Below are 16,384 nucleotides of genomic sequence, written 5' to 3'. Positions count from 1 at the left end.
GTGTATTTTATTTTTAACCTTGTCCAAAAAAAAAAAAAAAAAAAGAGCCTGGGTTCTTAGCATAACTTTTTATTCTCTTCCCCATAGTTTTCATTTTTTTAGAAAAACTTTCATTTTAACTGCCTTATTATTTAATATTTTCTTAATTTATGAGACATGCAGGATATAAGTGATTAAAATAGAGCAAATAGGTAAAATTTTAAACACTTTAGGGTCCACTTTTCTTGGAATAATAGGTCTGAAGACTTTTTTTCCAATTATAAACGTAATATATATGTTTACAAAGAAAGGAGGTACAACATAAAGGATTAAACCAAAACTAACAATCATTGCTAATATTGGATTTATTTTCTTCTCTCTCTCTCTTTTTTTTTTCCCCCCAAGAATGACTTAGATTACATAGTATTCTACTGTATGGATATATTGTAATTTATTTAACCCATCTATTAGTAAAAATTTAGAATATATCTTTTTTTCTCCAGAAATAACACTGCAGCAAACATGTATATGTACATATCTCCTATCCTTTTCTTAAGATAAATTCAAGGATAAACATATTTAGCACTTTGATACACATTGCCAAAGGGTCCTTCAGAAAAGTTCTATGCTTCTCCAGTGTATGAGAACCTCTATCTACACAGTCTCACCAGTGTTTACTTAATTTTTCCTTCTTATACATGTTTCCTGTTTCCTTTTTGAAGGTACTTTATCTTCTCATGCACCAGAGTTTTCAGAATTGTGTGGTACAGCCAGTCATACTTCTTTAAAGAACAGGTATTTTCTTATGTGTTGTGTGTGGCAGAGGGAAGGCTGCAGGGCTTGGATTTGACTGCCTTCCTGTGCAGTAAGGAAAGCCGATCTCACACAGGTGTGCTAGTCACTTACTGAATATTAAATATTAAATTGCCCCAACTATCTGCCAGGCTCTGTGCCACGTGATAGGGATATAGTGGGGAGCAAAACAGAAGTCTCTGCTCTCAGGAGGTTTACACTCTAATGGGTTGTTTTCTAGGGCATTCTTTTCCATCTTTACCATCTGAGAGGGGAGGAAAAGGTATATCTTTCTAATTTGCATATATTTGATTTCTGAATTTTGTAGTTTTTTGTCCATTTGTATTACTTCCATTTTTTAAGATATGAGCATTCTTGGTCTTTTCCTTCTTTTTCTTTTTGATTTGTCAGGGTTAGTCACATTGATCCTTTGCCATTGTGGCAGACACCAGTGCCCCTCTGTCCTTGCTGACCAGGCCCTGACTGTGTTCAGATGCTGGATGACCAGCACCAGTGGAGCTGGCCTTAGTTCCTGGGCTTTTAGGAGAAATAGGAAGCAGTGTGCTGAGCCTGGGCTCTGGCATGGAATCCCCATGAGGTCTGATAAGTGCACAGATTACTCTTTGCTGCGCCTCCATTTCTTCACCTATAAAGTAAAGGGACTGGACAGAACAATGTTTTTAGTTTCCTCTTCTGTCTATGACTTGAGACCAAGATTGGGGTGGCTGCTTCTCACTGGCCAAGCCTAGGTCACAGTCCCTCCTCCTCTGTGTGAGGAGGGCTGGGAAAGAGAATGACAGCCGTTCCGGCTTTGACGGTGGCAGGTTGACTCTGCTGAGTAAAGTGGAGGATTCCCCGGACACCCAAGGCATTCAAAGACAGAGTGACTCTATTAGTTTGCTAGGGCTGCCATAACAAAATACCACAGGCTGGGTGGCTTAAACCACAGAAATTTATTTTCTCACAGTTCTGGAGGCTGGAAGTCCAAAATCAATTTGTTGGCAGGTATCTCCTGAGGCCCCTCTCCTTGCCTTGCAGGCAGCTGCCTTCTCTCTGTGTCCTCACTTGGCCTTTTCTCCGTGTGCCTGCATCCCTAGGATCCCTTCCTCTTCTTATAAGGATATCACTCATACTATTAAACGAGGGCCCCACCATTATGACCTCACTTAACCTTAATACCTCCCTAAAGACCCCATCGCCAAATACAATCACATTCCGAGGTACTGGGCACAGGGCTTTAACATACAAATTTGAGGGGAACACAGTTCAACCTATAACAAGCAAGGAGCCCAGTTAGGATGCTATTTAGAATAATTCTGGCAAGGGATATTGAAGGCCTTGAACCAAGGCAGTGGCAATGAGGATTGGAAGATGGGCACAAATTCAAGAGCTATTACACAAGAAAAAGTTAACAGGATCTGAGGATCAATTAAATGTGGTGGTTATGAGAGAGGACTTCCAGGAAAGCACTCAGAGAGAGACCATAGCCAGATCAAGAAGTTACATTCTTGATTCTTAATGCTTAGAAACTTTGGTGTTTTGGATCTGTGGGGTTCGTAGTTGGGCAAAGAGTAAGTCTTCTTACTATGTAATAAAGGCAGGAAGGTGAGAAGGGGGCAGAAGGAAGGAAGAAGAGCAGCAGAGGGTACAGACTGTACTGAAGTATAGACCCAACAGGACCTATGCCAGTTACAAAATGAACATTAGGTAGCATGTACTGAGTTTCAATTATGAAGGCTGTGCATCAGAATCATCTGTGGGACTTATGCCCTGGACCACCTCTGGAAAATCTGATTTAGTAAGTAGGGCCCACAAGTCTACATTAAAACAAACAAACACAGAACAACTCTAAAGGGGATTCTGTTATACAGCCAGGATGAAAAACTCCCAATGAATCAGGCATTGTTAGGCACTTTTATGTATATCTTATTTAGTTCTCACCATCACCCTAACATATAAGTATTGTTATCTGAGCTCATAATCTGGTGGGGAAGTATATACACGTGTGCAAGTAATCATGGGGATGCGAATAAGAAAAAGATCATTTGGGGAGACAAATACATCTATTTACTCAACATTTATCAGACACTTAGTAAGTGCCAGGCACTAGGCTAGGTTCTAGAGCTAAAAAGATGAAAAGAACATAATGTCACCACCCAGCAGCTCCAGGTCTGAAGAGAACATGAGTATAAAAATCTCAAATTATAAAGCTGAACTGAACTCTGTTCTAATGGAGTTATGTGCTGACACAAAGGAGAAGTCACGTCATGTGGGAAGCACCTGAGGAGATTCCATTTAAGCCAACTTGAAAATAATGAATTGGAGCTCACCAGGCACACAGAGGAAGGAGGCCCACTCAGGCAGAGGAAACATCATGTACCACGGTGGGGCTGAGAAAAAAGCACACCAAAGCCACTGAAAGAATCCCTTCGTGGATGGCTGAACCTGTCTGGAGTAGAGAGATTGGCAGCAAAGAAGGTAGGAAAGGTTGGCAGGTTGACGGGGCCTTATTTATGAAATTAAGGAATTTGGAGTTTATCCTACTGGTCTGTGGTTTTCAAATTCTATTCAGTAGAGCTGTGAGATCTCTTTGGAGTCCACTGGTGGGTCATCTGGGAATGCGGAGTGGGCCCAGGTGGGCAGGGGTCTGGGTCTCCCACCCCTAATTCAACCACACCAACTCTGCTTTTACCCATTTAATAGTGGGTACTGGTGAAAGACTTTTTCTTTTAAACAAAGGGTCCCATGATTAAGGAAAGCTTAAAAACCATAGCTTTAGGTGATGATAAACTATTGAAGAATTTTAAGCATGAGAGTGCTATGAGTTTCCAAGGTGAAAAGAGTTGCCAAGAGTGTCAAGTGCTGAAGACATGTTAGGAAAAATAAGTACTGGAAAGTGTCCTTTGGCTTGGCAATCGGAAAGTGACCTTACTGAAAACAGTTGATGGGGGTGGGTAGGGAGTGGAGAACAGAATGCAGTGGATAGTGGAATGAACAGGAGGAGAAAATGTGGCGACTATGCTCTTAAGAATCTTAGGAAGCAATGGAGGGAGATTTGGCAATAGCCAAAGGGGGGGTTTACTCAACTCACCTGTCCGCCTTCTTTGCTAACTGATCCCCTATCCACATGGTCACAGAGGGAGGCTTCTGAAGCTATGTTTGTATGTGGCTGTCCCCTTGATGTGGTCAATTGGCCCTTGATGGGGTACATCATCCAAGCTGGGCTGATACTTCCCCCAAGAAATTTAGAATTTGGGTCAAGAGAGAAAACCCTTTCTTGCCGGTTGGTTGGTTAATCTCGGGAGCTGGGCCTGGACAGTCAGGTGAAGTAAGCTTCAGGTGTGCAGAAGAACAAAGCAGATGTTTGGAAAGGACAGAGGGGAGGGAGCATCCAGGCTTTACAGGGCCTGGTTCCAACTACTTCTCAAGGTCCATGGAAAGCGTATCATCCCCACTCCAGGTGAAATCATCCTATTTTATCATGAACTCTTTATTTTTGCCTTACTCAAATAGTTTCTCTTACAACAAAAATGATCCTTACTGATACAGAGGATATATGCTTCTATTTCTTTCTCTTTTCTTCAAAGAGAAAAGAAAGGTCAGTGGAGAGAAAGGGTGAGGATACTGAGAAAGAACCTTTCTCAGAGGAGAAGGGAAGGGGTGAGGTCTGGAGCACAAGGAAGAGATACACTTTCCTCTGAGATAGGTGGGTAAGAAGTAAGGAAGATGGGAATATAGATGAGTATGCGGGGCAGGGCTAGGAAGAGTATTCCTACCTAATGACTCCTGTCTTCTTTGTGAAGAGGCAAAATTATCTACAGATCATGGAGGCGTGGGCCACAGCTTGGCTGGCAAAGTTTGGGAATAGCCATTGTGTCAGTGCGCCAGGGATGTGGCAACAGATAAATAGTACAAAGACAGTTGAAACGCCTGAGTATGTAGTGTCCAAGTCTTGAACTACTGAATGCAGTGATACAGTCTCAGCCGTAAAAGCCTTCAACTCTTGCCTATCCAGCCCCCTTTAACATACAAATTGGATCACATCACACTCCTCTGCTTAAACACTTCCAATGGCTCCCATTGCTTTAAGATATAAATTGTCTCCAGTATTGCTCAACAACTAGCGGGGGAGGCATCATGAAGGAAATCTTTGGATTGATCCAGTGCTGGGTGTGTGAAATAGCCAGGGAATGACCTAGGGAGAGGTAGGGGGCATGGTAAAAAAAAAAAAAAAAAAAAAAAAGCTGTTGAAGTGGTGGAGGAAGACCAGACAAGTGGATACCAACAGCCTGAAAGAGAGAGTCCTGGGGTCGGGACTTGGGGTGTGAAGTGAATGTGTGTGAGTGAGGCAGCAGGGAACATTGAAGGTTGGGCTTGTGCATGGAATGTCCTGGGTGAGACAAAGTTTAACATGGGAACATGTAAGGACTTTCTGGAGTGACATATTCTGAGCCAAAGAGATAAACTTTCTTCTCTCTGTGTGAATGACATCACCTCCTACCAGTCACTGCAACCTGTAACCTGGAGTCATCCTAGGAGTTCAGTCTTCATTGCCTCCCTCACATTCATTTGGCCATCAGAACCTTTTAACTGTATTTCCTAAACATCTCTTGACTGCAGTTGCCTTGATTGAAAACCTCGAAATTGCTCCCACCCCCTTGCCCCACTCTCCTTTAAAATTCAAATCAGATCTCACTCCCAGGCTTAAATTCTCCCAGTGGCTTCCCACTGCTTTAAGATACAAATTCCTTAGTGTGGCAGACAAGGTCCTTGGTATCTGGTCACCGTTTACCTCTGTGCTTTAGTCACATAGTTCTCTGTGATTAAAGGTCCTTGGAAAGACCTTCCACACCTTCTCTTGGATCTTACTTTTTCAAAATCCCTCATATCTGTGGAGGTATGAGAAACCTTATTTCCTTCACTGGGAGAAATGACCATCAGAGTATGAGTAGCCCCCTGTGCATGCCCCTGGCCCAGAAGTAATCACATATTTCCCCCTCTGGTCTGATAGCTCTAGACGGGAGACACTGTTTATTTCACCTGTAAACCTCAGAGCCTACCACAGGGTTTGGCCAGAGTACATGCTCAGTGGATATTATTGAATGAAGAAGGAATGAGTGAATGTTGAAATCTCCTTAGCTGAGGGTAGGAATTGGGGTTGGAAGACTGTGAGTGAGAGGCCAAAGTCTTGGATGAGAGTTGACTAGCTGTGCTTTATGGGACCTAGCCATCGACACCTTCTTTTAGGGAAATTGCCTTGTCTAGTAGTCAGCTGTCCTGAACCCTGCATCCTGACACCATTCCTGTACAAATGATTAAGTTGAGTGATCCTGCCCTTCTATCGGCTTGCCAGGGACCTGTGTGACCTGTCATGAAAAGATGAGCTGGGTTAATCGGATTTTCTCCTGGGATCTGGGAATTGGAAAACAGATTAAAATGATAAGCTCCAGGAGCACAGGTTGAAAGGATACGTCAAGAATTGTCAAGAAATATTTAGCAGAAGTTGCAGAGTGGCCTTGATACATTTTTATGACCTGTGCAATGTTTTATAATATTTTGAATGGGTTGCCAACGTTTGAGAATTGGAAGGTTTCACATTGAAATCTGGCTATTTGGTTTCTCTTGTAAAATTCAGAAGTCTGATATGGCAAAAACTGAAGCCAAGTAGAACACAGGGCACCTGCTTTCCCCTTCACCATGGCCTTCCCCACGCCATATGCTCACACCTGGCCAGCTTCATTCATTTACATTATCTGCTTGGCCCCTATAGCCATCTGACAACCAACTTGTTGAAGGAACAAGTAGCAATGAGGGCTTATATGCAAGCCAGGTTCACAGGGGAACAGAATCCCTAAGAGAGCAAGGAGGAAACTGGTGGGAGTTGGGGAGTAGGTGAGAAAGAGAGAGGATACAGCTGCTAAGGGAGGGAAACCAGTGCCCAGAGATGCCTGAGTTTCTGGGCTTCTCAGTTCTAGTAACTGCTCATGGTTACCTTCATCATAACTCCCTTTTCTTGAGATAATTTGCAATGCAATTAGTCAGGCTAAGGGAGGGGGCTACTAGGAGATTGGTAGATAACAGCAATGGGGCAAGTAAGACAGTGGTTTATTTAGATGATATTAGCCTCAAAGAAGAAATTCTTACATGAAGGTGGAATATAAATTATAAGTTGCTGTCAAGAGTTAGACTCTTGCTGACTATGTATCCTGGTTCAGAAGGATCGGAGAGGGGGCACTGAACAACCTCTGCTCGAGAGGATGTATAGTCAAAAGTATTCTCAGAGGAAATCAGAAGCATTCTGGGAAGGGCTGTGGGTATGCAGGGTTCCAGAGGGTTTGGAGGAAGGAACTGGGAAGTCTGGGGAGAAGAAATTTGGAAGAGATTTAAGTTTTGATCATTTATATCATCTAAGAGTGTAGACTGGGCCTGGTAACTAACTTTCACCGTGTGTTGAAAAGAGAGGTCTGTATTTCAGCAAACAGAGAAGGCTTCCTGAAAGAGGTGGCATTTGAGCTGCGTTTTAAAGAGATGAAAAGGAAATGCTACACAGGCAGACAGAGCCACAACTGTAAAGGCTGAATTCTAAAGGGAGAGTGGGCAGTTTGCAGTTAGAGTCTGGATCATGGGGCCTGAGTCACCTAGCTGGTTATTTTTGTATCTTGGGGCCTGGGTTTCCATTATTATAAGAATAATAATATTGTAATCCTTCTATTCTAAGACTCAATGTTCCTACCCTATCTCACTTTTAATATTTCTCAATTTAGGACGTATCTTACAATTGACACCCCAAAATGCTTGCTTTATCACAGGGCAAAGAAAAATTGTGACAGTGTTATCACTAACTAGGTATATGTAAATTTAGCCATCCACAGAAAGATGTTCATTTGATAATTAGCTTAGTTATTTGCATTGATGGTGCCATGCAGTTGAATTTTAATCTGAATCTCAAAGTGTCATGTTAGGTGTCTTCCAAAAGGTTATATTGTGTTGAGTCATTGAAACAATATGATATTGTATATACAGATTAGTTGTCATGCATATGGAATACAATTAAATGTAGAAATGGCCAACTCTCTAAATTTGACACAGAAGTTACAAATCTAGAAGAGGTTGTCTTGACTAACTGAAGTGTCTGAGGACACTGAATGTTTAACTGTCAATAGTTTCTAGTTATTAAGAGAAGCTGTGTAGATTCTAGGGATATGCAATTCAATTAAAAAAAGAAACCAAGTTTATAAACAAAGAAGAAACATATATAATGCATATATATTCTTTGAAATGTCTCAAAAGTATGCTGTTACTTTCTAAAGGTGAGGAAGAGATCAAGATATAACCATACGTTATGAAAAACAGCATGCCATCATGCTATACTTAACCAGATGGTCAAAAGGGTTATTATATAAGACTTTAGGCAGTGGAAGTGAGAAGACTTAAACCTAACCTATGCTTATGGTACTGAAGAAGAAAGTGGTACAATTATGATAATAACCAACATTAACTGAATGATTACTTTGTGGCACTGTTGCCTTGAGTTCTTATCTATTCAGCCTCAGGACAACTCTATCAGATCGGTGGTGTTATCTTCATTTTGCAGTGAGAAAGCTAGCAGGTAAATCCAGGAAGTTCACCTCCAGAGCCACTATGCTGTTCTAACACCCTCCCTGTGCATTTTTATGGGTATGGTTTTTAGGTTGGGTTTAGAAGTATATACTTAAATACAATGTATCCATGGTACTTTTTATTACATGCCATGAATCCGTGGCATCTAAGAATCAGAAGTAGGGGATTGTGGGATTATTGTGGGGATCAGAAGATGAATATCTTACAGTGGCTCCTAGAAAAATAGTGTATCAGAGGGCAGGTGTTGCAAGTTGAGTAAATGAGCCTGCATTTTCAGAATCCTATCATCTTAGAACTGGCAAAGGCTACTGAGAGAAAGGCGTCAGTAAAGAGGAATGTTTTCTGTGGTTTTGAGAACGGTTCCTCCACACAAAACGCCCTGCCTCCCCTATCTGTCTAAATCCTTCTGATCTTTCCATGCCCACCCCAAATGCCAACTCCTTCTGAAAGTAGTCTCTGGTTATATGAAAATATATATCAATACATGGGAGATACTTTCAAATTATTACGTGATGAAGCCAGTAAGTGAAAGACGGATTTTATCATTAAAGTTACCCTCGCTCCTCTCCTGGCCTCAGTTTCTCTAAACTGAAAGGAAGTGGTGGCTTAGACCATCTCTTCCTTTTATGATCTCTACTCTTTTAACCTTTTCAGATTTCTGCCAAAGCTGTCTTGAAAAGCAACTCTCCTTTCTCAGACCTGCAGGCGGCGGCTCCTCCTTGTTGGCAGCTCAGCAGGGCGGGGCTGGAGAATCAGGAGAAGAGGCGGGGGCTCCGGGGGAAGCGCGGCGCTCAGCCACGTGACTTCCTTCCCAAGGAGCCTCAGCTGCCGGCCTCCCAGCAACCGGTTCGTCCCGCCTAACGACGCCCGCGCATCCTGGTTGGCCCTCGGAACGCTTTTGGCAAGGAGGCTCCCACGGTCGCGCCGCTCACTAGCTTCCGCTACCGTCGCTTAGGCGCGTTGCCCGAGCGCCCGCAGGCGGTGCTACCGGAAGCCCCTCCCATTGGCCGTCGTGTTCGTGGTTGGCTGGCTGCGGCTGTCACTCCGGGTCGTTTCCCTGAGGTCGGTCCTCTGCTGGGGGCGGGAGGAAGAGGGGCAGGACTGGGGCCTGACGAGTCGTCGCTGCCGCCGCCGTCTTCGCGGCTGCTATGACCAGCGGGCGAGGCGCCCTCCGCAGCTCTGCGCAGCGCTAGTCGCGGCCGTGCGCCAGCCATAGCCGTCTGGGTCCCCAGCGCAGCCGCTCCCGCGGCTCCCTCGGCTCTTCCAGCGCCGCCTGCGAGACGAGGCGGAGGCAGGATGAAGATGACGGTGGATTTCGAGGAGTGTCTGAAGGACTCGCCCCGCTTCAGGTAGCCGACGCGGCCGCCCGGCGCCGGGCAGGCGTCACCCGGAGCTGCCTCCCCCGGCGGTGGGGGCGTGAAAGGCAGCCCGCGGAACGCGCGGGAGGCCCCGTAGTCCGCGCCCTCCGACGGGGCAGGCTGCCGATGCCGTCGCTCCCGACCCGGAGAGGGCACGACAGCCCCGACTAGCCCTTCGTGAGGGGCGAGGCTGGGCCAGAGGAGGACGTTGCCTCCTTATCCCCCTTCCTCGCTCTCTGCCCGGGGCGGAGCGCCCGAAAGGCGGGGCGCACCATCTCCGGGGACCTGGGGTGCAGCCGTGTCCCCGAAGACTCGTGCCCTTTGCGGAGCGCGCTCTCGTTCTCTTCCTCTTGCCGCTCGTCCTTTCCCTTTCCTTCCGCTGCTTCTTCGTTTCCACCCCCACCCCAGCCCCTCTTTGAGGGAGCTTGCAGGGCACCCTCCTGTAGTTCACTTAGTTCCTCTTACGCCGAGGAGGAAGGAGTGGGGGGCGAACTGGGATGTCGATTTCTGCTGCTGGCGTGTCCCCTGCCAGGGGTGGTGCTCCTCGGAAGGCGCTGGCGGTTGATTTTGCACGGGAGTCGGGGGTGGGAGTGCTTTGACCAACCGCATTCTGTCCACCTTGGTCCGAGACTGTAGGCTTTTCTTTACACCTAAGCTCTTTGGAGGGGCACCGCTGTCGAGAGGTGCCGGGCTGAGGGGTGAGGACTAGGAGAAACAGTGCATTTCTGTTTTGAGAACGGAAGTAGGAGGGCCCTGAAGATGGCATTTCTGTTCCTCTTCCAGCAGCGTCGGCCCGGGAGGGCCCCGATCACCGTCGGATGCTCCCAGTGGATCTGTCACATAAACTGACGAGGTGGCACTCCGATTCACATGGGCTGGCCTCCCTGCCTTGAGAGAGGCGGCAGTCCTGAGGGTGTCCAGAGCACAGACTCTTTCGGTTTCGGGCATCGTAGGAAACTCTTGAATTGTTTTGGAGAATGGAGTTTTGCTAGGTTGTGTTTTACAGTGCATTTATAGGGTTGTCCTTAGGCCTTAAAAATAAGGCCTTTAGAACTTCCGTTAGATAGTGACATGTCTTGAAAGCGTCCCCTGACCATTGATGTGTGTGTGCCCGCTGATCTCTAGGCCAAGCCTGGGTTGTAAATTCCTGCATCCTCTGCCTGGGAACTAACTGTTCTCATCGTTATCACTGTTAATTTCATTTGCCATTTTCTTTTCAGTGAAAAGCAAAGAAAACTATTGTAAAACTAAGGAACTCCTAAGAGAATGTCCTTTGATTTTTTTTTTTGTTTGTTTTTTGGTGTTAATTTTGTTTGGAGCTTAGGGCTGTTGCTTGTAAAAACGTGCACCTGGTTTGATTGCTATTGTTGGTATTAGTTTTTAAAACATATTGTGCATGATTTGATGGACTCAGAGGAGATACAAAGGGATTGTTTAGGACAGCTTTGCAAGTTAGATTCCAGGACTGTGTGGCAAAAGAAGTAATTTTTAAAGTGTACCTTAAAAAGTTCTACTTTTTTGGTGAAATTGTTGTTAATATTACTGGGCAATGAGGTAATCACGGCACTTTTTACCTAGAGAATGTGGCTTTGTGCTCAGTTTGTTTCACAGTTTAAATTTCATTAAAAAAAAAAAAGTTGAGAGAAGTGATTTGGAAATGCTTCTAATCCCTGGTGTTGGTCACAAACCATGTGCTGTCTTTGTTTTTAAAATAAAAGAATCATTGAATATAAAATAAGAGGAAAAGATACTGATTAAGTCGTATGGAATATTATAGTGAATATAGTGAATATTATAGTGAATAGTTTGTTAGACTTGAATGTAATTTCTATTGTATATTAATTAGGATGTTAGGGATTTTCTAGAGTTGTTTCCGGTATTCCAGTTGCTGTTGGCTGCAAATTGGGAAGACAAACCAAGATTCAGAGAACTCCAGTATCTTGTATACATTTGTGAGACTAGATTAGATCTGCAATAGAGGCAAGAATGCCAGTAAATAAAAGTCTCATCATTCACACTCCTAATTTTTACAGTTTTCCTATAATCCCATTACTGTGTAGGTTTCTATAGCATTTGAAAATAATGTTTCAGAAGTGTTTTTATTCACATGCCTTATGTATAAGCGAAACTTTTAAAAGCATTGTGCACTTTATGAGTGATATATTGAAGTGTTTGTATCAAAAGAGAAGATTTGTGGCGGCTGGGCTTCTTCTTTTGACAGCAAGGCAGCTGTACTATTTATTCCTTGTAGTGTCCTGATCTACTGTGCTGCTTTAAATCTAATTCCTATTTTTATTATCCTTCACAAATGAATCTTGTGGCATTTAAGTATGGTATGTGGTATGTGGACATAACTACCTTGAATGTTGTAGAATCAACGTAAATGGCAGCTCTTGCTGAAGAAAAATTTCATCAGTGTTCAAGCTTCAGACATTAATTTTCCTATTAAATTGGTAAGGAAAACAGGAGGAAGACTGGTTGAAATAGGGAGAGAAGGATGTTGCAGTTGCAACATTGTTTTTAGTAATTTGAATAGTCAGTGGTTACTTTTACATTCCTGTGAACATTTTATTTTGTTTTTAGATTGGAAGGCACATTTCATTGTGTAATTTTGGGTTCCCTTCTTAGTTTTTTAAAAAACCAGTCTAAAGTTCAAAATCTTGTTCATTTAAAATCTGCAGGAAAGTGAATGCATCTAAGGGTACTTTTTTAAAGTCGGAATTATCCATTTTGACAAACATTTGTTGAAGAAGTTTGAACTTGTTTGGGCCCTAAATTGTAAATTTGTAAAATTTTTATAAAAATTGTGCTTTTTCCTTTATATAAACATATGGTTCACTCAGGAAGTGAAATTTTGTTTGAAATAAAAAGTTGAATTAGTGCTTTTTCTAAAAAAGAAATTTATTTATTTTTTGGCTGCTTTGGGTCTTAGTTGCGGCACGCGGACCTTTTGTTGTGGCGTGCAGGCTCTTCCTTGCGGTGCACGAGCTTCTCTCTAGTTGTGGCGTGCGGGTTTTCTCTCTCTAGCTGTGGCACGTGGGCTCCAGGGCGCGTGTGCTCTGTAGCTGTGACGCGTGGGTTCCCTAGCGCGTGGGCTCTGTAGTTTGCAGCGCGTAGGCTTTCTCTTTGAGGCACGCAAGCTCCGCAGTTGGCGGGCTTAGTTGCCCCGGGGCATGTGGGATCCAACCGGAGTTCCCTGCCTTGGAAGGCAGATGCTGTACCACTGGACCACCAGGGAAGTCCCAAGTGCTTTTTGACTTGTGGAAGATTTTTGCTCTAATTCATTCCTCAAATATAAAAATATTGAGTCTTTATCGGATACGTTTATTTTTTATCCTTAACAATGTTTATTTTGTACCGTTCTGAAGGTTTATTGTTTGATTCTATTTCAGATATGGTCCTTGTTCAGCAACTTAGGATAAAAATCTTAAAAAGATGTTTTAGGGTGAAAGGTTTTAATGGTTGAAAGACATTGGAATAAATAAATAAATTCACACATAAGCGTGTGTGCGCTCACACATAAGCGTGTGTGCACGCACACACATACATATAATGTCTTGCTCTTAAGCTGGTGCCAATCCTGGCTGGTTTGTCTCTTTACCTTCCATATTTAGAACAGGTACACTCTTAACAATTGGTACTTTATATACATGGAAAATACAGTGGACAAGAGATGAAGCAAAATGTGTTTTTATTTCAGAAGTGGTAGAATGGAATTATAAAGTATCAATAGTTTTATCATGAACCAAAATACAGGAACCCAGCTACTCCTCATTGCAGCTTCTAATTCCTCATTTAATGTAGTACCAGCTTAAGTTGAAATAAGGAAGAACAAGCTTTTATAACATACCAGACCTTATACTAGATGCTTTTATAGCTACCATCTCATTTAATACAAAAATATATTGTGATGTAGCAATTATTATCTTTGTTTTTAAAATGTTTAAAAAAATACCAAACTGGATATTTTGAGAAGTTAAACTGACTTCTTAATGGTGGACTTTCAAGTGGTGGACTTGGAAGTGAATTCACTCTTTTTACTCCATCTCTCGAGCCACAGGCTTTATTGCATTAATTAAATTTGCATTAAGTGTGTGTATGGTGTCTTTTATAATACAGAAGTTTAAAAACTGGCTTTCGTGTATTCCCTAGAAAAGTGTTCCCATTCCCATTATTATAGGATATTTTCTATTTTTAGCAATTTTTAGTTTCATGTAGTGCAGCTGGATTTAGTTTTGAGTGTGGGAGATGATCCTGTTTTATTTTCTTCTTAATGGAAGCCCTGGTCCTAATACCTTTTATTGAATAATCCATCCTTTCCCCATTGATTTAAAATTACACACATACGTGCATATACAAATATGTATATGAACATGGGTCTTTTTCTGGATTCTACTCTTTTGTACCAATGTAATTTTTTGTTCTCCTGCAAATATTGTTAATATATTAGTTGTAAAATTTTATAGTCTGTTATGATATCCGGTGGGACAAGTTTTTCCTTTGTTACTGTTTTTCCAAAAATTTAATGGCTATTCTTGAATATTTTTGTCTATATAATAGCTTCTTCAATTTCAGAAGAGGTTATGTTCTTTCTATGTATTTTGGCCTTATTTACTTAACAACTTTTTATTATGTAAAATTTCAATGATGATCCAACTACATGCTGTTTATTAGAGAAATACTTTAGATTCAAGGACTACAAATAGGTTGAAAGTAAAAAAGATAGAAAAAGATAAACAGTGCAAGTAGTACCCAAAGACAGCTGGAATGGCTATACTACTATCAGATAAAATAGACTTTATGACAAAAATTACTAAGATAAAGGACGTTTTATATGTAAAAGAGTCAATCCATCAGGAAGACATATACTTATAAACATATGCACTTAATATAGCCTCAAAATACATGAGGCAAAAATTGACAGAATGAAGGGAGAAATAGAAAATCCAACAATAATAGAGACATAAATACTTTCAATAATGGGTAGAACAACTAGGCAGATGGTCAACAAGGAAATAGAAGATGTGAATAACACTATAAACCAAAAAAAGATTTAATAGATATCTATAGAACACTTCATGCAGCAATAGCAGAATTCATATTCCTCTCCAGTACACATGAATACATTTTCTAGTACAGACTGTATATTAAGGCATTAAACAAGCTTCAGTAAATTCAGAAGGATTGAAATCATGAAAAATATGTTCTTTGACCACAGTGGAATGAAATTAGAAGTCAGTAACAGAAGGAAATCTGAAAAATTTATAAATACTTGAAAATTAAGCGACGCATTCCTAAATAACCAGTGGATCAAAGAGGAAATCACAAGGAAATAAGGAAATACTTTCAGACAAATGGAAACGAAAGTACAACGTACTAAACTTATGGGATGCAGCTAAAGCAGTGCTTAGAGTGAAATTTATACCTACGAACACCTATATTAAAAAGAAGAAGGATCTCAAATCAATGATCTAACCTTCCATCTTAAGAAACTAGAAAAAGAATAGCAAACTAATCTCAAAGCAGGGAAAGGGAGGAAATAAAAAAGACTAGAGCAGAAATAAATGAAAATGGAGACTAGTACAACAACTAGAGAAAATCAATGAAACCAGAAGTTGGTTATTCATAAGGATCAACAAAGCTGACAAGCCTTTAGCTAGACCAAGAAAAAAAAGGAGAAGACTCAAATTTCTAGATTCAGGACTGAGAGAGGGGACATCATTGCTGTCTTACAAAAATAAGAGGGATTATGAGAGAATACTATGAATAATTCTCAGACAATAAATTAGTTAAGCTAGATGAAATGGATATATTCCTAGAAAGACACAAACTACTGAAAATGGCTCAAGAAGAAATAGAAAATTTGAATAGACATGAGATTGAATTAATAATCAAAAAGCTTCCTCAAAAGAAAAGCCCAGGGACTTCCCTGGTGGCGGAGTGGTTAAGAATCCGCCTGCCAATGCAGGGGACACGGTTTCGATCCCTAGTCCGGGCAGATCCCACATGCTGCGGAGCAGCTAAGCCCATGCGCCAGAACTACTGAGCCTGCGTTCTAGAGCGCACGTGCCGCAAATACTGAAGCCCGCGTGTCTAGAGCCTGTGCTCTGCAACGAGAGAAGCCACCGCAATGAGGAGCCCATGCACCGCAACCAAGAGTAGCCCCTGCTTGCCACAACTAGAGAAAGCCCACGCACAACAAGGAAGACCCAATGCCGCCCAAAAGAAAAAAAAAAAGAAAACCCCAAGCCAAGATGGCTTCACTGATGAATTCTATCAAATGTTTAAAGATGAATTAACAACAGTCCTTCATAAACTCTTCCAAGAAACAGGAGGAAGGAAGTGTCGCTTCCCAACTGATTCTATGAGGCCAGTATCACCCTGCTACCAAAGCCAAAGATATCACAAGAAAATTACATACCAATATCTGTTATGAATACAGGTATTAAAATCCTCAACAAAATATTAGCAAACCAAATATAGCAATATATAGAAAGGATTGTACACCACGACCAAGTGGGATTTATCCCAGGAGTACAAAAATCAATCAATGTAGTAAACCGTATTAATAGAACAAATGATGCAAACCACATAATCATCTTAATAGATACAGAGAGAGCATTTGACTAAATCCA

The 16,384-nt window shown here is 42.1% G+C and overlaps 1 protein-coding gene across 5 annotated transcripts in view; it reads left to right on the top strand.

Moving 5' to 3' along the window:
* Positions 1–9,425: 9,425 nt before the first annotated feature.
* The window catches only part of ACAP2 (ArfGAP with coiled-coil, ankyrin repeat and PH domains 2), a 148,090-nt gene continuing 141,131 nt past the window's right edge, over positions 9,426–16,384 (top strand). For 3 of the 5 annotated variants that reach the window (XR_005019673.1, XM_036850175.1, XM_036850172.1), the window contains exon 1: positions 9,624–9,740. Coding sequence is in view for 4 of the 5 variants with exons in the window: in XM_036850175.1 (XP_036706070.1) it covers positions 9,688–9,740 (53 nt within the window). In the remaining variant the exon portion in view is untranslated. Of the gene's footprint in view, positions 9,741–16,384 lie in introns of all 5 variants that reach the window. The other 2 variants (XM_036850173.1, XM_036850171.1) reach the window with 2 other exon arrangements.

The sequence above is a fragment of the Balaenoptera musculus genome, chromosome 4 (genome assembly GCF_009873245.2).
Source record: "Balaenoptera musculus isolate JJ_BM4_2016_0621 chromosome 4, mBalMus1.pri.v3, whole genome shotgun sequence".
NCBI lineage: Eukaryota > Metazoa > Chordata > Mammalia > Artiodactyla > Balaenopteridae > Balaenoptera > Balaenoptera musculus.
This window is presented reverse-complemented; position numbering and strand designations above follow the sequence as displayed.